Source organism: Carassius auratus, chromosome 35 (assembly GCF_003368295.1).
Source record: "Carassius auratus strain Wakin chromosome 35, ASM336829v1, whole genome shotgun sequence".
Taxonomy (NCBI): Eukaryota; Metazoa; Chordata; class Actinopteri; order Cypriniformes; family Cyprinidae; genus Carassius; species Carassius auratus.
The window spans coordinates 1,763,664-1,777,088 of record NC_039277.1 but is presented as its reverse complement, the minus strand read 5'-3'; the positions used below and the strand labels follow the sequence as shown (position 1 = coordinate 1,777,088).

At 37.7% G+C, this 13,425-nt stretch overlaps 1 protein-coding gene across 2 annotated transcripts in view; it reads left to right on the top strand.

Moving 5' to 3' along the window:
• LOC113053999 (tyrosine-protein kinase transmembrane receptor ROR2-like) overlaps nucleotides 1-13,425 on the top strand; it is a 69,320-nt gene that overhangs the window by 48,726 nt on the left and 7,169 nt on the right. For both annotated transcript variants that reach the window (XM_026219201.1, XM_026219200.1), the window contains exons 3-4: nucleotides 5,545-5,841; nucleotides 7,732-7,762. In XM_026219201.1, the coding sequence (XP_026074986.1) occupies nucleotides 5,545-5,841; nucleotides 7,732-7,762 (328 nt within the window). The remainder of the gene's footprint in view (nucleotides 1-5,544; nucleotides 5,842-7,731; nucleotides 7,763-13,425) is intronic.

Below are 13,425 nucleotides of genomic sequence, written 5' to 3'. Positions count from 1 at the left end.
TTTGCTCTGGCGGGCCTGTTTAATAGCAGCTCTGAATACGAGCGCTGCAGAGACTATTTGTGTTGGCCACGGGACCAAGGGGTCTGGGGACGACAGGAAGCCTAATAGTTTTCAGGAGAGTGAATGAACGTATGAAGAGCAGTGTTTCTAAACCATGTGTTACTCATATGAACTTGAAGCGAGAGAAAAGCTCACAGTGACTGTGAATCATGTTAGTAAACCAAATGTAGTGTAAACAGTTGGAAATGAATTCATTTATCTAACCAGGTGCATAAATCGAGGTTGCATATTCAAAACCAGTTGTGACAGTCAACTCTTCACCCACGAGAAATCTTGTTCAGGTCAGTCACGTTCCATTTAAAGAGCATCAAAACATTTAGCGTTTTGTGATTTTTAAAATGGGCAAAATTTCTCGAAAACAACAGAAAACACATTGCTCTCAGCAAATCAACATTGCAACTTAAATCTGAAATATTCCAATACATCAACTCTGACTCCCCTTATGAAAAAGTTCACTTAATCGTATTGAATGTGAAGTGTACTTCAAATCTTAAAAGTATATATAAAAAAAGTACTTGCAGATATTTATGAAATAAAAGGCCACTTAAGTGTTCTTAGAGACACTTTCATAACTGTCTCTGAACACACTTAAAGGTTTAGTTCACCGAAATATTAAATTGTTATTAATAACTCACCCTCATGCCGTTCCAAACCCGTGAGACCTCAGTTCATCTTCAGAACACAGTTTAAGATATTTTAGATTTAGTCCGAGAGCTCTCAGTCCCTCCATTGAAGCTGTGTGTACGGCATACTGTCCATGTCCAGAAAGGTAAGAAAACCGGATATCACAAACTGCTGAGTTTGAAATCTGTCACAACAGACACGAAAGAGAAGACTGATGAATAAAGTCGTAGTTTTTGCTATTTTTGGACCATAATGTATTTTCGATGCTTCAAAATATTCTAACTGACCCTCTGATGTCACATGGACTACTTTGATGATGTTTTTATTACCTTTCTGGACATGGACAGTAGACCGTACACACAGCTTCAATGGAGGGAAATCTAAAATATCTTAAACTTTGTTCCGAAGATGAATGGAGGTCTTACAGGTTTGGAACAGCATGAGGGTGAGTTATTAATGACATAATTGTAATATTTGGGTGAACTAAACCTTTAAGTAGACTTTTAAAAAGTGCACTTTCTAATAATACGTCAAATTAAGTTTCATTTTTAAAGTACATTTTAAATCATTGCAAGTGTCCAAAAACATAAAAAGAATTAAGTTCCAACTGAGTGTTAAGAATGTCCATCGTTTCAATGTGTTTGGTAAATTGTTATTGCTGATCAATCATATTAACATACTCAAATATTACTTAAACATTAATTGCAAACATTATGTATGAACCGAAAACAACCATAGAATAAAAAATTTGATCTTCGGTATTAAGAATTTAGATTTTGATTTGTTTATATATATATATATATAAAATCATTTAGTCTTGCGTCTGAAGGCCAGATGTTGGTTATATGGTGAGTTATAGTGGCTTGTCAGCAGTGCTTGTGTTGTTTATCGTTCCAATCATGGCCGCCCACAAGTAGTCAAACCCACTTAACCTCTCCTGCCCGCCGCACTCACCAATCCTGGGCTACGGAGAGATCTCTGGGAGTTTTAAAGTACTTCTTTACACGTTGTTTTCTTCTTACTCATTCTTCTGCTTCTTCTGCAATATGCAATCGCAGAACCATTCTGTATTTTCTGATTTGGTGCATTGTTTTACCTCAGCCTGCCCTTTCTCTCTTTGACAGAAGCGAATGCTTTACTTTGTGCCGTTTACAGTGCATTGTGTTTTGGGAAAGTGAAGTGACCAGTACAGCTTGGCATGTTTGAGTGGGTGCAGCCTTATACTTTATCTTTGTTTGTCTTTGTTGCACTGGCATCCATGCATGAGTAATAATGGATTTGTGTAATAAGTTCTCATTCTGCCTGTTGAATCATGCTAACTTCCCCTGACTGTAGGTCTAGCCGTGGACCGTCGTGCAGCAGTGCTTCTTCAGTGTCGGTGCTGTGGTTCATGTACAGTAGTGACATGATCACATACATGTTTCCTTTAGCGGTTACAGACGGCGGAGGACCTGTAACAGCTTGCACTTCACCACACAGAGCGTGCATGTCTTATTCTCAAGACTCGTGTTTTCACCGCTTATCTTCCTCAGTCATTCACACAATTTGACTCTGCATCACAATTGGGCCTTTCGTGCTTCTGACATGTGATGGATGTGATGAAATTATAGGGTTTCTTTTGCTGTGGAGTTTAATTATGAAGGAAGTTATTTTTGTTTATTCTCAATGTTTTCTGAGTGAATATTGTTACATATTGATGCCATTTTCTTTTGCACTTTTAGAAATTTTGGGATTGTAGCTACAAGTTGGAGGAGAATGTAATTAAAGTGCACACCTAGATTGTGATTTAGTTTAGTAAAGTGGACACCAGCACAACAGAAAACAAGAAACAGTGAGGTTTAAATATGCACAGGGGATGACTTTATGCCTCGCATGTGTTAGGACTCAGCTCTTGTAATCATTCAAGCGTAGGTTGGACAACTTGGCAACTGCGTGTCAACCCATTTAAGGCTGCATACCACCCTCATGTTGGCTGAGGGTGCAGAGATATGATCTCAGATCAGGTTCAAGAGTGCAGGGGATTTCATGTCTGCTCGATAAGGTCTGTATGGCTGTGTTTATTTGAGCTCCGTCTGGCTCTCTAGTCTACATACTATGAGCTCACACTTCTCCGGCAGAGTTTAGCCAGCTTCTTTGCACTCTTGCGGTCACTTTCTCTGTTTTCCCATCATGCATTAGTGTTGCATTTCTCACCTCCGCACCCTCACGTCATCTTTCATGTCTCTGTGAAGAGCGGAGGACTCGGAGTCAACACACACAATGAGCTTTGTCATTTTTACAGAAAAAAAAAAGCTAAACCGAAATGTAGTCCCATATGAGAGTGATTTACTTGCTGTGTAGAAAGCTGAAAATGATGATTGCAGACACTTTGAAACTGAGGTTAAACAATATGGAGGTATTGATGATGACCACGAAAAAACTGAATATTAATATTGTGTTACAGCCACGTGATGTTTGGAGACAGTTTTTTTGGTTTGTTTGCTACTTTGCAGAGGTCTACAAATCATAGGTTCACCAAAACAAACAAATCCCCTCCTGAGACGTTTCTTTCATCCGCTGTTGTCAGATGTTTGTTTTGATCTGAAGCTGGAGTTTCTTCATCCAGATGTGCTTTCTCAGACTTGAGTAATCCTGCCGTCAAACGCAGGGGTCAGTGCTGTGGCAGTTTGACCTCCACCAATCAGCTCGGGTTCATCCGGTCCCATTTGAAAACGGCACATAAACACAAACTTAAAACACAAAAATGTGTGCAAATATTTGATGAAAGAAAAAGAGAATTTTTGGCTGGAACTAAACATTCTGAAGCAGCTTCAAACGGGGCTCAAGCAAAGAGGATTCAGATGGTAATAAAGCAATATCACATGAGCCAGCATTTGAAAATAGTTCATAGATTAAGCACACAAGTATTTAAATAAGAAAGACACCATGTCGGAAAGATCTACTTTCAATATCAGTTCATCACAAGTAGCTTTTTCACAAGCTCAAGTATATATTAATATATAGACGGTGCACATAGAGTCATTACTAAACACCATTATGGTAACACACATGACACTTAAAGAGCCACACAGATGGGAAATCAAAAATTACCTGTATTACAGTGTATGATGTAGCTGTCCATCAGTGCAAACAATGTGCAAAGTAATTAAACCAAAAAGGACACGATTTATAAAGTTATTGGCTTCTAAAGTAAGGAGTCGACTCTGAATCGCTGAAACGAGTCTTTATAGATTTCAAATCTTTTGCCCATCTCTATGTACGTCACTAGGAACACTTTGCATAATAATCTCCGCCTACCGCCCTGGGAGAAACTGAACTACTCTGAGCTGACCCCCCCCCCCTCCCACACAGACGCTCTGGTTGGTGTGAGAGCATCATGTCGAGGAGACAGTGTGTTATGAGTCATTTTCCCGAAAAGAACTTAAATTACACTTTCAGTTTTAATCGTACAGATAAGAGCAATACATAAATCGAATCTGTAAAGGGTCTACTTTTTTTGGATACAGACATAACTTTTTGCACTTATAAAATAAAGATAACAAACAAGGTGTGCTGTCTGCAGCCTTTGTCTGCGCTGATCTTCATTTACAAACACGTCATTAAAATGAAGTGTAACTCCGTGAATACTCAACGAAGAGACATAAGAGAGATATCTATAGAAAGCTTGACATGTCTACTTTAAAACTATAAAAATTTAAAAAAAAAAACTTTAAAACTTTAAAGTGCTGCCGAAAACAGACATTCTGTGATAAAGTAATCCATATGAAAACAATGCGGTGTCTGTTTTTCACGTCTCCCTTTGTTATATCTAATGTGACCACGCCCCCGCGCTGAACGCACTATTCAGATTCAAACTGAAGCGCGCGGCTTGAATACGCACACACAGAAGAAAAAGCAGTGAGACTGTTCAAGTTTTTTATTTTACTGTTTGCTTCGCGATGAGAGGAATAAGACATAATTCACCCCAAACAGATGCTAACGCATAGTTTACCGTGGAGGTGTGTGCGGAACAACCAATCAAAACTATGTTAGTTGACCAATCAGAACACAGTATGCTACCGAAAGGTGGGGTTTAAGGAAACTGAATCTTTTGAACAGCTTCGCGCGAACCGTTTGGGGATCTCTGAGAATTGAGCTAATTTTAAAATGATATTTTGACAAAATGACAATGTTTTTTAACCTTGGATGGATTTAAACCTGTTGTACAGGACTTATAAACAGTGATAGGAAGCTTAGAATTTTCATCTTACTGGCTCTTTAAATAATGCACTAAACATTCATTAAACAACAGAAGATGTAACATAAGCCCACATGTACATAACTGATAACAAACATAACAAAACTATTCAGGAGAACAAAAGTTTCCCCATTTCAAAAATCCACATGATTTAGTGACTTGGACTAATTGGTTGAGTGAATGATTCAGTGCTTTTACTGCAAACAGAGCCGTGTTTTCTGTGAACTCTAATGTGTCATCATGAGCTGATCACTTCTAAATGAACTCGACCACGCTTCACAATCACAGCCTTGTAATCTGTTAATCACAATAAACTGTCATGATTTTTGTTTTATTTCAAATAATTGCTCGGCCCTAGTTTTAATCCATTCTAAATCCATGTTCAGTTTTAGTGTGTGAATGGATGACATAAAATTGATATGTCATTTGTTCTGTTCACAGTGGGTCTGTGGGCAGAAACACACACATCTTTACACCTTTTAAATGGTGTCAGTGTCTGAAGGTAGTATCCGTCACGGCCCTCTCAGTGAGGATGGGGGGTTGAGTGTTTCTCAAGCCTGCATTGATTCTCAGGGTCCTCACCTTTGACCCCTCTAACAGCCTTCCTTGCCCTTTTCCCTCAGGTTATTTCCTGGAGTTTGTGGAGCCGCCAAACAATATAACTATAGTGCAGGGCCAGACGGCCACTTTACACTGCAAAGTGGCGGGCCACCCATGGCCCAGCATCCGCTGGCTGAAGAACGACGCCCCGGTGGTGCAGGAGCAGGGCCGAATCTCCATCCGGAAGACAGAGGCTGGATCCAAGCTCCGCATTCAAGACCTGGACACCACCGACACGGGATACTACCAGTGTGTGGCCTCAAACTCCTTCAAAGTCATCTCTGCTACTGGAGTGCTCTACGTGCGACTGGGGACTGGAGGTAAATTAGTGCTAATTCTTCATTTAAGACTTTAACTATGGTCCAAACCTATTGGATAAATATTACAATCAAATTGGAAAAAAGACAAGGTCAAAATAAGATTGTGTGCTTAACATTTTATATACGGGGAAATTAACTACTGGTTGTGATCAAATAAAATTAATGAATGACTTGCATTGTTTGGAAAAAAAAAATTGTGCTAAATATTTAAATATATACAAATATATTTGTAAACTTATATTGAATATGTTACGGAGACAAATTTAATTCAAATTAAGACTGTGCATTTGAACAGTTCATTTTCTGAGTCATCAGAAAATCGGTGGAAAAAATGCATCACAGTTGACAAATGTAAGTATCATAACAGTTTAGAGCTGGGCAATATATCTAACAATATGATAATGCACATCTAGTCAGTAAATCTGGTTTCGTAATTACCATTAAATCACCATCACCTGATTTCAAATGGAGCGGCATTTAATAGACAGAGCTGTATATCACTGACAAGCTACGCACTATCACCTTCATTAACGCCTTTGATGAATATGCAATATGAAGGTGATATTGCGTTGCTTTTAAATTATTATTTAATAATTAAGAACGAAAATAAATGATTGAAGTTCCGTGAACTGTAATAAATAAAGAACACGACATACTTTCAATAACAGCATCACACATTTTAATTAACAAACGGTTTAAATAAAATTGGCTGATTAAACAGCTCACGTTGCAATAAACAAACTATTTATTAACAAAATCAAACTTTCAAATAAATCACAATTATGTTGCAAGCTAGTGAAGCTACCTACTTAGTCTACCTGAACTCTTTTCATGTCAAAATTGAAAATCAAATGCTAACCCTAATCATGTGACACTGAAGACTGGAGAAATGATGCTGAAAATTCAGCTTTGATCACAGAAATTAATTAAATTTTAACAATCATAACCTATTCACACAATATATAGTATTTAGCTTTCTCTGCCCATTGGCTTTTCTGATTGGTTGAGCTTTTTTCATAATTATGGGTAGTGTAGTTCTCCAGGAATTTGGCTATTAAATTTTTAGTTATTTTGAAATCCCATTGACTTATGGTTTGAGCATATTTCAGTCTTCAGCTTTGTAGGTCTCTCTTGAAAGGTTTATACACTGTCGTTAAAAATCAATTTCTCTGTGGAAAAAGAAAAACGAATGGGATTTTTACATCCAGAGCCCTGCAGTTGCACTCCATGGGAAGAAAGCACACTCCATTCATTTCCGTCAGGCCAGAGCTTGAGGACCAAGTTTGTGCTTTAAATGCTTAGTTGTTTTTGTTAATGATTGCAGTCACATGAAACCCAATCTCAATTAAATGTACCTGTGTGGTATACATTTCAGTTGCTCACATTCGGGACTACAATCAGTGCATTCTTTCTCTGTCATAGCTCTAGTGTTTTCTTTCCTGTTCACCTATTTTGGCTTATTTGAGGAGTCTATTGATTTAAAGAGGGACTAAAGCAGCACTGTTTTACAACCATGTGCGCCAAATCTTACCCTGGAATCCCTGTATATTTATAGGAAAGCAGTGGCATAAATCTCAGTGGTCTTGCATTAGGACTCTACTTAAGAAACAACTTCCCACTGTTTCCTTCTGGGGGGGAAATCCTTTTTATGAGCATACAGTAAATTCTCCACAAGGAGCGTGTCTGATGTGCAATACATTATGCTTGTGACAGGTTTAGGAGCTTGCTTGCGTCGTGCCTCCTGCTTCTCTGAAAAGTCATTTTGATGTAATAGCATCGAAGCATCCCTTGAACTCAAACGGCAAATTAGGGTTTGTGAAAACAGCTGCTCCCAACGGGAAGATCATGTTAAGACCCTCGTCTGTAATTCCTCCTATCTGTGTTTTACAGGACAGTTGCCAGCCCACGGAGAGGAAGAGTCGTAAGTACTGCTTTCGTCAGTTTTTCTCTGTGTGTGTGTGTGTGTTCACATTTCTCTGCTGTTTGTGTTCGTTTCATTTCCACACAGTAAATTGTTTATTCCAGCCCACGGGCCTCAAAAATACACTCACAATTGGCCCCGCATTTAAACAAATCTTCTCGAAAAAAGTATGATGCTGGCAGACCTTTAATTTGGATCATATTTTTTAAAGAGCCCAGTCACCACATTTCTGGATAAAATGGATTAAATCTGGATTAAAATGCCCGGATCTTTTTGTTATTGTATGATAAAATGGTAAATCCACGTAAGTGTCAACTACTCTCTCTTACTCTTTCGATTCTGAACTGTTGCTACTGCAACATAAAACTTTGGTTGAAGTTTTCCAAAAAAGAGCAAAAACACAGAACTGTAGCCTGGCTTGAAGCCGTATATCTGACTTAACTTCCTTAAGAACCGGAGAGAGAGCTGGCAGGAGCCTTCGGTCGGGGAAGTTTTGTGGCAGGTCCTAATGTTTCCTTTTCCAGGTTAAATAAATGGTACTGCAATATCTGTGTGGATGATTTCAGGGCAGAGCTAGTGTTAATAGGCTTCAGCCTTCATTCCTGCATACTGACGCACTGTCATCCTGTAGAGCCGTGCTATTACGCTGTGGTCACATTGCTGAATTTTTGTGGGCAGATCCAGTCGTTTCAATTAAAATTCACAGAATCTGAAATTTTGTGAGGGTGAAAGATTAAAGTTGAAAGAACTGACTCTTTGCAAAGACCCACTCAGTTACTGTTGCTAGCTACGTTTGACGAGCTGTGGCACTCACGTGGTGAAAAATACATCGGCACAACCCACCAAGACAGAGCAGGTGACTTTTGGTATGAAAGAAAGTATTAGCTTTCAAATTTTGTAATTTATGAAATTCTAAAACACTGTTTTGTGGCTCTTTAGTGTGCTATGAAAGATCTCCGTAGCGGCTCAGTTCAAGCAGAATGTGAACAGATCAGCTCTTCCTCTTTACTACTAATTATAGCACAAAATAAACCCGAATGAACATCAGGAGGAAACTTGATTCAGCTGTGGAAAGACATCAGGGCACATCATTTTTCAAGTTCAGCTCAGTCTGGTTTGTTTGTCAGACAGAATGGGCGATTCTGTCTTATGATTGGTCAGATCGCCTGTCAATCAAACTCCCGGCGAAGAGTGATTTGTTTTATTTCAGTTTTCACCTTTACAGGAGCACCGACATTGAGGACAAGACAAGGCTTTCCTCCACTGACTGCCAGTTATTTTTAGGAGGTTTGCATTTAGTAATGTAGTAACACAGTGATATTTAAAGCCCAAATTCAGTATGCACCTTATTGATGATGCATACTTTGTACAGGCAAGCAGATGACCCATAATATAAATGCAATAGCAAGTTTAATATTAATTCAAATAAAAAAACTTGAGCTCATATTCTGGGCTCATCTGCTGGCCTGTATAAAGCATGCATCATCAATAAGGTCCGTATTGAATTTGATCTTTTAATATCACGTCAATGTTGAAGGCAGTTTAGGTGTTTTCACATTAAACGTTTTAGAATGTTCCGCTGTTTTAGTGATTTTAAGAAAAACATTTAAATCTCCCGTCGCAATATTTCAGAGGTGATCAAAATATTTTTGGATTGGAACAGATGTAACATTGACGTGCTTGTGCATTACTTCTATGGATGTTTTGCACACCAGGTCTTCGAGACCGAAAACTATGAATACTGACTTCTGTGTAAGCTCTACTTTATATATTGCTAGACTATTCAAAATGGCCTTTTTCCCCCGTGACATGTTATCAAAATCAAACCAAACTGAAATGTGACCGCACCTTAACTTAACTTAAGGTTTGTGTCCTTGGAAGACTTTTTGCACTCTCTTTTGTTCATGAAACACAATATTTTAAAATGTCCAATGTGTTTTTGTTTTTTTTTCGTACACTGAAGTAAATTGAGCTGGACATTGACAAGTTACAGCAATGCTAAAAAAATTAAAAGTAGTCCAACATGTACAGTATGTGTCAAGTCGTCTAAAAGAACAGGAGAAACAGGCCATGATTGATTATAGTGAACAAGTCAAACGGATCATGGTTTTGGTGCTTTTTGTCATATTTGGAGCTCTACAGTATCTGTCTGTTTATTTTTAGTGTATTCAGAGGGTCAATAAGACTCAATGAATTTACAGTTTATTGACACACATTTCAGATTAGCCTTCTGTCATCCCTTATTTTTGACATTTGTCAGATTTTACATCACTTTTTGCAGGAGCGGTTAGTTTACTATTGAATAAACAAGTCCATGTTACACAGCGTATATGCGTGAGACATAAACGAAGACACTGAAAAGCATAATGAGGGCAGCTGGGATTTCTACCATAATCTGTCTGAATTGCGTGTTGTGGTGCGTGCGCTTTCTCAACACATCATGTGAGCATTTATGCTACACATGCAGTGCAGTCTCCGATCACGAAACATTTTAGACACCATTGAGCACTCTCTACAAAGAATGCATGTTATGGGGTCTTGTCCTGGTTCCTCTGGGTACTGAGTTGGCATGAGAGCTGCAGTCACATGTGCGGGCCTTTGGCAGACCGAACTTTGCAGTGTTTGTTGTCCTTCACTTCCCAGTATTACATGCATGACTCTCAGCTAGACAACACATCCTCTGTTCCTGTCCAGCGCTTAGATGCACAGTGTAACCTGTGGTTAGAGTCGTTAAAGAAAGATGTTATCTAGTTAGAAGAGCACTGAGATGTTGTTAGATCCCGTGCAGACATTTGATAAAGGCCCAGTATTGTTTTTGTCTGCATAAATGTTTACAGATGAGCATGAGAGACACAAAATCTCCAGTTGTGTTGCTTTAGCTTGACAGGCTCATTGTCTTTCACACTGAAGTGTGTGTGAGGTGCCTCACAATGTTCATAATGTTGTTCAAGCGTTTCCTGAGAGGACAAACGTCTTTGCACAACTTATAAACTTTGAACAGGTCACAAACGAACAGCTATTAGGGAAAGAATGTGTTGCATATTTATTTTCCTCTTATATTTTAGTAGGAAGTAAATCTGAGTCTTGTTAGGCTGGAGTCCTCAAACATTAGCTGGAGAGAAAATTCCTGGCTCAATCCAAACTGCAGTGAAATTGTAACCATATGTGATATTGAGGCTGGCTGTAGCAGAAATCTAGAGCATTGATGGTTACGCTGGCAAAATGCCACAGTTGGGAGGAAAATGAAACGTGAATTGTGCAAAATTCGTTATGAGAGGCGTTATTTGAGCACAGCTTCACACTACATCTATTCACAGGTTTCACCATAGAAGTGTTCAGAGCAGCAGTGTGTGATTCATAACCGGTTGAAAAACACTGGAGATCTCTGATTGATTGGGAATAGAATATCAAACCCAGCGGCTGATGAGTGAAATATGATTTGCTGCAGGGCTCTGGCCAGACATGTTTGTTTCTGATCATGTTACATGTGTGCGAGGGCAGGACGTTCAGAAATACTGTTTGTACTACAGTCATTTGCTGTTTTTCTGCATTGGTAGCAGATCAGTTTGGTTTGCAGCAGTGTTTTTTTTGACACTAAATTTTAATTTAGTTTTAGTCTTAGTCTTTTGACTATAATTATTTTTAGTTTTAGTCAAGTTTTAGTCATCTGATTTGTTTTAATTTTAGTCTTATTTTAGTCGACTAAAATTGCTTGGTATTTTAGTCGACTAAAATCAATAACAGATTTACTAGAAATTTTTTTACAGCTGGTATAGGAAACAAACTTAACCAAAATATATAAAACACAAATTCAACTTTATTTCAACACAACTGTGTCTTTATTTTGATTCAAAAGCTTTTATGCAGCAACAAACACTGTCATGATAATGTAAACAATAACTAGCTGCCAATTGACCATCAATAAAAGAAAAATAACGTTAGGTCCAGGACCTTAAAGCTTACAGCTGAGCTGAACAATAAGTGCATACATTTAAAGTAAATATTTAATAAGTTGGGTGGATAAAAAAAGTAACAAGATTTTATAAGGTATTCATTTGTCTAGCAATATTGTATGTTTTAAATACTACAATATTGCTAGATTTGTATGTATAATGATAGGATGTGAACATTCATGTTTCACATGACTAATATAGAAATATTTGTGATATTGTCAACAAGTAGAACATTAAAATATACTAAACATTAGTATTAATCAAATGTATGTATCATAATATTACGTATTAGTATTGTGCTCTCATCTAACTTGAAGAAGGGGCTATTTTACAGTACTTTCAGTTCGTAATATTTAATGCTACAACATCTACGCACTGCACTATTCCAATTTTGCTTAGCTCAATAAACAAAAGAACATCGTTGTGAAATTACATTTGAGAAAATGTCCAGGTGGCTCGTCTGTAAATGTCTTTTCAAATTGGTTGTGTTCTTGCCACGAATGAGCGCTCTGCGTGCTTTACACTTTGTTTTGTTTTGTTCGTCGTTAAACGTGAAGTGAGCTGTGGACATTTTGTCGCTCTTTTAGACATCACCGAATGCCGACTTCCCGGGAGCTCTTTTAAAAACTGAAAACCTTCGCTTCACGTCTCAATAAGTCAGGCTCTGATTGGTTCTCTTCTCTCATGCAGTCTCGCCTGTTACGTTTTGCCGGTTCTTTTGTTCATTCCTCGCATCTCTCCCGTCTGCTGATTTGATTTTCATCACAGTCTATTTTCGTCTCGTCCTTTATTCGTTGACGATAATGTCAATCAATTTAGTCATAGTTTTAGTCTCCATCAGTGCCTTCTATTTTAGTTTTCGTTTAGTTTTCGTCCGCAAAAATATATTCGTGACGAAAATAATGACGAAAATATTTAGTCAACAAAATTAACACTGGTTTGCAGTCTATCCACTTTATTTTTAAGATGATTGTGCCCCTTTTTACCTCGAATATTTCTTTTTTTAATACTACATTCTGGTTAAATTCAAAAGTAGCTTTTATGTATCCTTTGCACATTTTATTGAGGTCGGTGAGAAAAAGATTCAAGACTTTGTGGTGATTAGGATTTTTCACAATATTAGGATGCATTAAATTACTAAAATGTGACGGTAAGGATTTTCACATTGTACATAGACTTAACATACAGCACGTAATTCAGTCGTTCTGTTGAACTTTCTATTCCACATTTATCCACAGAATTAACAACACTTTATTTTCAACAAGCAGAAAGTTTCTTGAGCAGATGATTTCTGAAGATCATGTGACACTGAAGACTGGAGGAATGATGCTGAAAATACAGCTTTGATCACAGAAATAAATTACAGTTTGGTAATTGTAATTATACGCTATGTCTAGGGACGTAAGGATTCACTTAACTCATGGTTCGATTCGATACATGATTTTTTTATTTAACAAAATGAGATTTAAGACTAATTATAAATTAAATGTGTCCTTTTATTATAGCTTGGACAAAATGCTGCATTTCTTTGTGAAATTGAAATATAACACTATAATATACTAATATAGCACTTGTATATCATTGCTCTTGTGTTGTTTTTGATTGCTTCTGTTGTCCTCATTTGTAAGTCACTAGTGTCTGCTAAATGACTACATTTAAATATAATGTAAATGAATCTAACAAAACTTAATTAAATTTAGAAAGCACCCA